At 40.4% G+C, this 10,861-nt stretch overlaps 1 protein-coding gene across 1 annotated transcript; it reads right to left on the reverse strand.

The window, feature by feature from the left end:
- On the reverse strand, positions 4,651-5,477 carry LOC109126885 (RNA-directed DNA polymerase homolog; the record flags this gene model as incomplete). The annotated part of the gene is made up of 3 exons (XM_019230779.1): positions 4,651-4,697; positions 4,912-5,005; positions 5,076-5,477. Coding segments are annotated over 3 exons (543 nt in total), but the record flags the coding sequence as incomplete, so codon positions are not given.

Below are 10,861 nucleotides of genomic sequence, written 5' to 3' on the forward strand. Positions count from 1 at the left end.
CCGCAGGAGAAGACACCATCTTCACCAAGTCTGAACAGTCTGTGAAAAATGCCACGTCTCTAAAGTCATGTCCGATCATGCATCGCATCGCCCAAATAAAAGCTTCTACTTCAGCATGTAAGGGAGAGAGACTCCGTCGGAAATTAGTAGCTCCTCCAAACAGTGTCGCATCCTGAAACGATGAGCAAACCCATCCCGCCCCAGCGAGCGGGTCACCCTCTTTCCAAGATTCGTCGACGAAACATTGATGCCCTATAAAAAACGTAGGAAGAGTGGTGGTGGCCCCCTCTGTCGGCGCCCTGGAACGAGAGTCAGGGAGGTCGAATCCGTAAGATCACTCTCCACTTGAGCCTGATGACACGACAAGGCCTCACCTTCCGCGACCAAGACAATATCCTGAGGGTTCTCAACAATATTCTCATAAACCCGTGCATTCCTTGCTTTCCAGATATACCACAGAAGCCATGGAAACATTGCAACCTGAGACGCTGGGTTATCTTTGCCCAGAAAATGATCTACATTTGCATATACGGACTCGGTGGGACAAACAATGGCATGATTTATCGTTTCCTCCTCCGCGCCACACCGGGCACAACCCAAATCGCAAGCAACACCTCGCCGTCCCAAATTTGCGGAAACCGAAATACACCCTGATAAAACTGGCCACATCAAATGTTATTAAACTGTGGTGATTTTAGAATATTTTGGAATACAAAAAAAAGAAACTTCTTGTTAATAAAAGACACGACTACTTTTTATAAAATTAACTAGATTTTAACCCGCGGTACACTGTGGGACAATTTTTTAAAAAATAATATTTTTTTATTATATCTAGTTTGTTTTGTTTGATTAATTTTGTTTGGAGTGTTACTTATTAGAACAATAATAAGGGGATTAAATACATAAATATGTAATTTATAAGTTATTGTCTCATTAAGTCACAATATTACCAATGATTCAATTATTTTACAAAATTTTAGATAAATTACCTGATTTAATATTTTTCATATTCTAATATTAGTAGTATCGGCCAAATAATCAAACGAGGATTTAACCCGTGTTTCAAGACCGAATTAATAATATTTTATATTTATACTAATGTTAATTCAAACATCATGTATATATAGATATTCAGTTTCTAAATAAAATATATACTGAATTAAATGTATGTTCTCTTGCTAAAGTTAAATATTTGTGAATATTGCTTTTCTAATCATTCTAAAATTGAATTTTTCGGTTTAGGAAATTTATGAATGTTAATATAATTATGGAGATTATAACTTTTTTTTTGACAAATCTGTTGTATATCATTTAAATTTGAGAGATTCTAGCATACATAAAAATAGTTTTCGAGATTTAATGAGTTAAAAGTTTAATGGCTAGAGTTGTTTTTGGAAAAATCATAATGTATAGATGTTGTTAAGATTTTTTGGCAATAAATGTAACAAATGTTAGACAATTTAAGAAAGTTTAGTATTTGAGTTTCTCTGCAATGTTATTTATGGAATTGTTTTAGGGGTTAATATTGTAAAAAAAATTAAATAAGTAAAACCAAAAGGACATAAACCAAAATGTACTTCAAAAACAATAATATAGATGTTATTAACATATCAAAGGCTCTCTTATCCTATTATATAAAGTGTGATCTCGACATCTCATTTACTCTGTAAAATAAACACAGGCTCTCTTATCCTAGTACTCTCCAAAATAATCTATAGAGAGGACGAAGTGTTTATTTTTTTAGTGTTGAACATAGGGGCAAATTGCAATACAAAAACAAACTGAGAGGTTAGTGTTGAGATTAACCTGCAACAGAGAGAAAGAAGTTAGTGGGAAGATGATGAAGATGATGAAGAAAATAAAGGAAGCACAAGGAGAAGAAGATGACAGAACAGAGTATATAAGAGAAATAGAAGAAAAGAACTGAAGCTTTGTGCTCTTTCCCATCACATATGGGAGATGTTCTGCTCTTATTGATTTGAATGTCCTTGCAGGATTGAAGGTGCTGCAGAGTTCTTGAGTTGGAGTGTCCTAAACGAAGATGCCAAGTGTCTTAAGTTTGGTGAACATTGTCGATTAGAAAAACAAGCCACAATCTCTTCGTTCTGCAGCACATAGAGTCCTTCTTTATGAGGACCCTTAAACACCACCTTCTGAGTGGTTAAATTGATTATGTACACGTTATTAGCATCAAAGAAAACACCACAGGGATAATCATCGCATAACTTGGATACAGAGAGCAGAGATTTATTTATATCAGGACAAACTAACACTTCATTAACAGGGATAGTACCTTTGGTGGAAGATATGGTGGTGGAACCAACATGAGTTATGGGAACATAGGCTCCATCCCCAACCATTACCTTATCATTTCCTTCGTAAGCGGTGGTGCCTTGGTGACCAGAATTTGATGTTGTCACATGAGCTGTTGCAGCTAAATCTGGATGCCACTCTCGAATGTTTTCATTAGAGGCCCTTAAAGAAGCAAAAGCTTGAGTAGGATTTTCACTCTGGTAATTCTTATCGAACCTATTGTAACATTTGATTGTTGTGTGACCAATGCGACCACAGATTTGGCCGATAGGTCTCTCACCTTGAACTTGAGAGGAGGACTGGTGTTGAGTGAATCCACGACCTCGTGTTGTATATCCTCATCGGCCTCTGTTCTGACCAAAACGACCACCTCGACCTCTCTGATTTGGACCAAACTGAGGAACACTCGGTTTTTTCTTGAAAGGACCTGACCCGTTTTTTTTTAATAATAATAATAATAATAAACTATAACTAATGGTACCATATCCACTGGCCACCTAACCACAATCACAACCAACAACGGAATAACAAATATCAATATCCAATAGTAATCAATAACCAATATCCAAAAACATAACCATTCCAATAACATACAACAGGAAACAATGAACCAGCAACCTAGCAAGTTCTAAAGACCCAACTGTAGCAACCTAACAATGCCAGACAACATCCAATCGAGTCCCTAGAACATCCTCCTCTTCATTGCCTTGATTCCACGATCACACTTTGCCTTTACTTGCACCACAAACACAAATTGCGATGCATGAGTATTTGATAAACACTTAGTGAGGCAATCCTCCCATCTACTGGGCTATACACACAAGCAATAAGATCTCTCATGCCACAAACAATAACAATAAAACAAACCAGGACCATGCACAAGCGACCCGACACAATCTGGTTACTGTTAGAAGGGTGTCGACCGATACCAGAAGGTTTCGACCGACACTGGACATCTGGTGTCGATCGTCACCTGCTCGATACTCCCAGAACCCTAACGGTCTCGACCGATACCTCCTCATCATGTCGACCGACGCTCTCTAAGTCCCTGAGTCGTCCCCGCGTTGGTGTATTGGTGTCGACCCACACCACTGCCGAGCAGTGATTTCCTTCGAACAGAACCTCCGAGTCTCGCCTCTAAACTTCTCCTTTACATCCCACACGATCCCAGGAACGAATCCAAGCCTCAGGAGCTACAAAAAACTCACAAACAACAAAAACAAACAACCAAACAAGACACAATATCACAGAAACAGAGATTTTAGCTTAGATAAGCGATGGTCATGCACTCACCTTAGCCAAACAACGAGATCTAAGCCCAAACGACAAAGCTACCACTACAAAAACCTTCCCACCATGTCCCTAGCCTTGGATCCACACTCTCCAGGAAGAAACTCTCTCACAAATCAAAGGAAACTCCCAAAAACCTCAAGAATAGGCTATGGAACACTCTTTTCTTCTTTTCTCTCTCAAACTCATAGAAACGGCTAAAGGGACGAAGGAAGTCGAGTTTTCGCTTATAAACTCGAGTTTAGGGCTTTCCCTAAACCAACCACGCAAATGTGCCGACTTAGTCAACCGGTCCACAATGACCCATATAGCATCAAACGTCCTGGACACTGGCAAACCTACCACGAAGACTCTGGAATGGGAAGACTCTTCAGCAAACCACCTGGTACCTGATGCTCAGCCTTCACTAGGTGATACACATCGCACCTCGCAACCCAACTAGGAACGTCCTTCTTCATCCCGACCCAGTGATAGTACTTCTTGAGATCACGGTACATCTTAGTCGCTCCTGGATGAATAGAGAACATGCTCGCATGAGCCTCTCTCAGGATCTCCTACCTAAACTCTTCATCCTTAGGCACACAAATCCGCCCATGCACCAGAATAGTACCATTAGCCGAAACCTGATACTCTGAATCCATATCCCTTGAGGCATTCACCAGCCCCAAATCCTTCTCCTAAGCCAACCACACTCTGCTCAACAAATATGCTCTATCAGCTGCAACCAAACCCAACGGCTTCTAAGAAACCGCACACAAGCTCAACGCACTGATCTCCCCTACCAGAGACTCCATATCCTGCTCCTGAGCCAAAGCATCTGCAACCAAGTTAGCCTTACCAGGATGATAGGCTATCTCCAGATCATAATCCGCCACCAGCTCCATCCACCGCCTCTGCCTCAAGTTCAGCTCGGACTGAGTGAATATATACTTCAGGCTCTTATGATCTGTAAACACTTGTACCTTTGCACTATGAAGATAAGATCTCTAAATCTTCAGGGCAAAAACTACAGCACCCATCTCCAAGTCATGAGTAGGATAGTTGTCGTCATGCTTCCGCAACTGCCGCGAACCATAGGCAGTCACCTTCCCATGCTGCATCAACACACATCCCAAACCAACTATGGATGCATCTGTGTACACCACATAGGGTTCTACCTGCTCAGGCAAAGCCAACACTAGAGCGGTAGTCAACATCTCCTTCAGGCTTGCAAAGCCTTCCTGACACTCTTGTGACCAGACAAAAGGAACATCCTTCCCTGTCAACTTAGTCATAGGACGTGCTCTGCTCGCAAAACCATGCACAAACCTCCTGTAGTAACCTGCCAACCCCAGAAAACTCTTGATCTACGTGGCATTATGCGGTCTTGACCAATCCCTGATAGCCTGAATCTTCTCCGGATCTACAGAAATCCCATTTGCAGACACAATATGACCCAGAAAACCCATCTCACGCTGCCAGAAACTACACTTGCTCAGCTTAGCAAACAACTTCTGCTCCCGCAGCTTCTCCAGAACTGCCCTCAAATGCATTGCATGCTCTTCATGACTCTTAGAATAAACCAGGATGTCGTCGAGGAAAATCATGACAGACACGTCTAGAAACTCCTGAAACACGCTGTTCATCAATTTCATAAACGCTGCTGGCGCGTTAGTCAAGCCAAATGGCATCACCACAAACTCATAATGCCCACACCTCGTCCTGAAAGCAGTCTTCCTCACATCTGCCTCATCTATCGGGATCTGATGATAACCTGACGCCAGATCTATCTTGGAGAACCAAGTAGCACCCTTCAACTGATCCAACAACTCATCGATCCTCGGAAGAGGGTACTTGTTCTTCACAGTGACCCGGTTGAGACCCTTGTAATCAATACACAAGCGGAAACTCCCATCCTTCTTCTTAACGAATAACACCGGCGCTCCCCACGATGATACACTAGGACAGATGAATCCCTTGCTCAACAAATCCTCTAGCTGCTTCTTCAGCTCTGCCATCTCTGCTGGAGCCATCCAGTAAGGAGCCTTGGATAACGGTGTCGTCCCTGGTTCCAGTTCAATCATAAAAGGATCAGACCGAGATGGTGGTAATCCCAGCAATGATTGGAACACATCCTCAAACTCCTCCACAACCTGAATACCGCTAACCGTAGACTTCCCCACTGACTCTGGCATAGTTATAGTAAGCAAATAAGCCTCACATCCCGTCTCGATCATCTTCCCAGCCTGAATGGCCGAGATCATGAGACTCTCTAAAGTCGGTCTAATCCCCTGAAAAACCAACTTCCCTCCTGAGCACTCAAACTCTACTCTACCCCGATGACAATCCAGATGAACCATATGCCGATGCAACCAGTCCATCCCCAAGATAATGTCATACAGCTCCTTTGGGCTGATAAGCAAATCCGCAGGCCTAGACTCTCCCGCGATCTGAATATCTATATCCTTCGCTCGACCAATAACTCTCAGGAGCTTGCCTCCAGCAACTTTGACAACTCCCGCACGCTCTTCGGGATCTCCTGTAATACCCGCACTCTCTGCACACTCCAGGATAATGAAGCTATGAGTAGCTCCAGAATCAAAATAACGTGGGACTTAAATCCGCCACCCAACAAGGTCCCTACACAAACCTCATGTGTTGAGAACCTAACACTTTATCACAGGACAACATAAAAACTGAACTTACTAAGAATTCACAAAGACAAATACCATAAATTATACCTGTGATCGCCCCGGCACTGGTTCCACCAGTCTCTGTAGTCGTGTAAACATGTGGCGCCTGCTCAATCTGTGCCACCGGCTGCCCTTCCGGCTGCACCTGATGCAATGCTGCCACTGCTACTGACTGCAACGCTGCCACTGCTACCGGCTGCAACTTAGGACACAAGGGTCTGATGTGCCCTGGCTCCCTGCTGTCGACGGAGCACTCCTTTTGGGACAGCTAGCAATCTTGTGATCCTTGCTCCCACACTTGAAGCAACTCGCACCACTCGACGTCTACATAGCCTCCCACCTCCTCTTGGTTCCTTGTGCAGGCTTGCCGCCCTTGCTAGAACCTCCCTGATTCTGAGACTTACTAGGCTGAACTGCTGGGCTACCGCCACTGTTTTTGCCCGGATATCCTCCTCGATCCCTGCTGTAGTCTCAACTAGCTCTGCACGCGAAGCATAACTCCGCCCTCTACAGTGAACCCTCAAGTCATCATGTAGGGCCCTCAAAAATCTCCTGATCTGAGCCTCCTCAAACTCCATATCCCGACCCCCATACCTCAGAAGTTGACTGAACTCCAAGTCAAGCTCCCGCACTGACCGAGTCCCCTGAGCTAACTGAAGGAACTGCACCTCCAACCTATCCAGTGTCTCTTTAGGGAAATACTTGTGGTTGAACTCCAAGATGAAGTCAGCCCAAGACATCCCTCTGCACTCTCCTGGCTGCCACAGAACTCCACCACAACTGAGCATCACTAGTCAAATGGTGGACCCCAATGTCCACCCAAAACTCCTCAGGACATCTCAGAGTATGGAAGTTACGTTCCACACATGTTCTCCACGCATCCGCAGTGGTAGGATATGTACCTCCCGAAAATCGCTCGGTACCAATACGGCCCATCTCTGTCAGCATGCTGATATAACAAGAATGGACCCCCATTGGCGGCAACCGCTCTATCAGCTGTGCCAGCAAACCTGCAAGGTCGACACCCATGACTCCACCCACTGGGACTCCCACACCTGGGGCCCTAACATCACCGGCTACTGGAGCATTAATACCGCCCCCTCCGGCCACACTCATGGAATCTCCCTGGACACCCTGCGACTCGCCAACACCCTCTGCTGTCACACTCTAGTACGCAGCCTCACTAACCATTGGGACTCTGCCCCTCCCATGACCACGTCCGCGTTCACGACCACTTCCGCATCCACGTCCCCGACCACGACCAGCAACAGCATCCTCTCTAACCATCAGCACTACCATGAACAGAAGGCTAAGCACACAATTAATATAACATAGAGTCATAAACTTACCGTGGAATCACACTGTAGGATCGAAGAGGATGTTCTAGGACTCCATGCCACACACAATTGACTAACTCCCATAATCAATCAAGACATGCAATTCCAACATCAACAACAGAAACCTAGTGAACCAAAACCTAGAACTGTAAGGGCTCTGAAACCAAAATGAAACGACCTGACCCGTTTTTTTTAATAATAATAATAATAATAAACCATAACTAGTGGTCCCATACCCACTAGCCACCTTACCACAATCACAAACAACAGCGGAATAACAAATACCAATATCCAATAATAATCAATAACCAATATCCAAAGACATAACCATTCCAATAACAAACAACAGGAAACAAGGAACCAACAACCTAGCAAGTTCTATAGACCCAACTCTAGCAACCTAACAATGCCAGACAACATCCAATCGAGTCCTTAGAACATCCTCCTCTTCATTACCATGATTCCACGATCACACTGTGCCTTTACCTGCACCACAAACACAAATTGAGATGTATGAGTATTTGATAACCACTCAGTGAGGTAATCCTCCCATCTACTGGGCTATACACACAAACAATAAGATCTATCATGCCACAAACAACAACAATAAAACAAACCAGGACCATGCACAAGCGACCCGACACAATCTGTTTACTGTCAGAAGGGTGTCGACCGATACCAGAAGGGCTTGGGCTTGGGTTGTGTCTTCGTTCACTTTGTCAAGGCCCACTTTGTCTCTTACACAAAGTGATGGTTTCCTGGAGCAAGGTCTTAACATTGGATTTGAGCCATGATCTTCAAATTCTGTCTGATGTCTTCTTTTTACTTAACGAGGATAGGAAAGTCGCCATGTTTAGTCAGAGATGGATACAAGACGACACCAGGTCCATCGACAAGATAGTTTTTCTCGCGGAGGATAATAAAGTCAGTGAATTTGGTATTCTTAATTACGTTCCAAGTTTGGTCCAAATCGAGCTACCTGGATGCAAAAGGAAAAGAGGTGACTAAACCAATCCTCTACTCTACATGTAATATTATGTGTTATTCTTATATTATCTTGGTCATATTCTTTGAATAATCTTCTGATCGAGCGGGCTGGAGGCAAAAGGAGAAGATGTGGGTGACTAAATAAGCTCTACATGTAATCTCTTTTTTTGTGTTTTTTTTTTTTTTAAAATATCTCGGCCATGTTTCTTTTTTTTTTTTTTTTTTCTTAATTAATTTTTGTCATGNCATGTTCTCTTTGAACTGATATCTTAGTAAGATGTGGTATTGTAGTGTTAAAAAATAAAAAGAATAAATAGTTAGTTACATTGTTTTTGATAATCACTCTCCCCACCCATATTATTATATTGGATATCCCCTATATATTAGAAGAAAAGCATTTTGTTGAAAGTGTTGATGTGTCGTCGCCAGAGCGATATATATGGTAAAATATATTATTATTTACATAAATGTGTCATTAGAATATATATGGTAATATTTCTTTTTATTAGTTTTTTAAAATGAAAGACTTCATCAACTATTAAAATATATATATATAGTTGATAATTTANTAATTATCATTTTCATTACATATTTAATGATTTAAAGTAAATTACATTTCATAAACTATTAAAAACTTCTTATTCTCCGATTTTAAAAAATTGGATGACTATTCAAGTACTCCCTCTGTTGCACAATAAGTGTCATTTTGACACATTTCACACAAATTAATAAAATATTAGAATATACATATATGTCCTTATTTTAATAAATGTTTAATGGGTTAATTTAGTCATAGATTAAGGGTAAAACTAGAAAATATAATGAAAAGATGCATTGCAAATATAAAATAGTGCATTGGAAATGTAAAATGACACTCTTTGTGAAACAAAATTAAAATTCTATAATGACACCCTTTATGAAACAAGGGGAGTATATATTAAAAATTAATTATTACAATAATCTTAAAAATAAATAACATTATCACAATTATCACAATAATTAACATTATATTCTACATTTCACGGGTGAAGTATATTTTTACACAAAATAATTAAACGTAAATTTGAATAATAATAATAAAATTATGTGTAAAATTATTATTATTATACCTTAAATTCCAAATAATAATTTTACTTGTAATAATTTTATTTGAGTTGATTTATTCTGCATATAGTGCGGGTTATTATTTAGTACTTTTATATTGTGGAATTTTCGGTGGAATCAATTAGTTTTACTGTTTCAGGTTGAATTAAAAGGAAAATGAATCGTAGTGTTTCTTTCTTGTTGAGTGCTAAGAAGATTCATAACATGGAGAAATTAAATGGTAATTTTGAAACCATAATCTTGTCAAGAAAGAAAGAGAGAGAGAGAGATAAGAAAAGCAAGGTGTGTACAGAAATAAAGAGATGAAATCTCTATATCTAAGAAATAAAATAATAATACATAATTTCTTATTTAAAAACTGTTGTAATTTTAAATAATAGATATTACTTTTAATTAATTTTTGAAACTATTAGAGATTGATTTTTCATAGAACCAATTATGAAGAAAACATATTTTATTTGGAACCTACATAACATGTTCAATTTCTCTCAAGTGATAACCAAACTAAAAATTTTAATATTTTTTCTTATTTTTACTTGTGAGAAACTCAATGAGAGAGCCGTACTGCACATGCTTTTAGAGCATCTACATTGGTGGAGAATCCCAAAAGGTTTTTTTTAAATAAGCATTAAAATTTGATTATATTGTTAATTTTTTTCTGAAGAACCAAAGCAATAAAAAAAAGGACAAATGTTTTATGCATATCTATTGAAGTTCTAACAGCATGTCGAGTGAGATTTCTAATAGGGTTGCTCAAACCATTTATGGGCCAAAAATAAACAAAAACAAAAAAAATGGCCCACTAAGCTTAGTATCGTTCTCAAACGAGAAGCGGAAGCAACCTTGAAGACACAGTAAATGTCAAATTCTGGTTGGGTGTTGATTAAATATAAAACACATTTTTTTCGATCTCCGAGTGCGATAAGGGACAACGAGGTGCACCGGCGAGAGGCACGGTTTTTTTTCATTATTCAATCCTGATAGGGGTTGTCTAGGTTCATGCAAAAAGAATATGAGGTTTAGGTTTTGTTTTGCAGGTTCTCTCTCATCAAGAGGTGTATGTCTGTATGAAGCCAGAGAGATTGTGTATGCTTCTCTCTTTCTCTCTCGTCCACGGTTTGCCTTCCAACTTTGCTTCTTTTTTTTTTCTTTTTTTTT

The sequence above is a fragment of the Camelina sativa genome, chromosome 10, assembly GCF_000633955.1.
Source record: "Camelina sativa cultivar DH55 chromosome 10, Cs, whole genome shotgun sequence".
Lineage (NCBI taxonomy): Eukaryota > Viridiplantae > Streptophyta > Magnoliopsida > Brassicales > Brassicaceae > Camelina > Camelina sativa.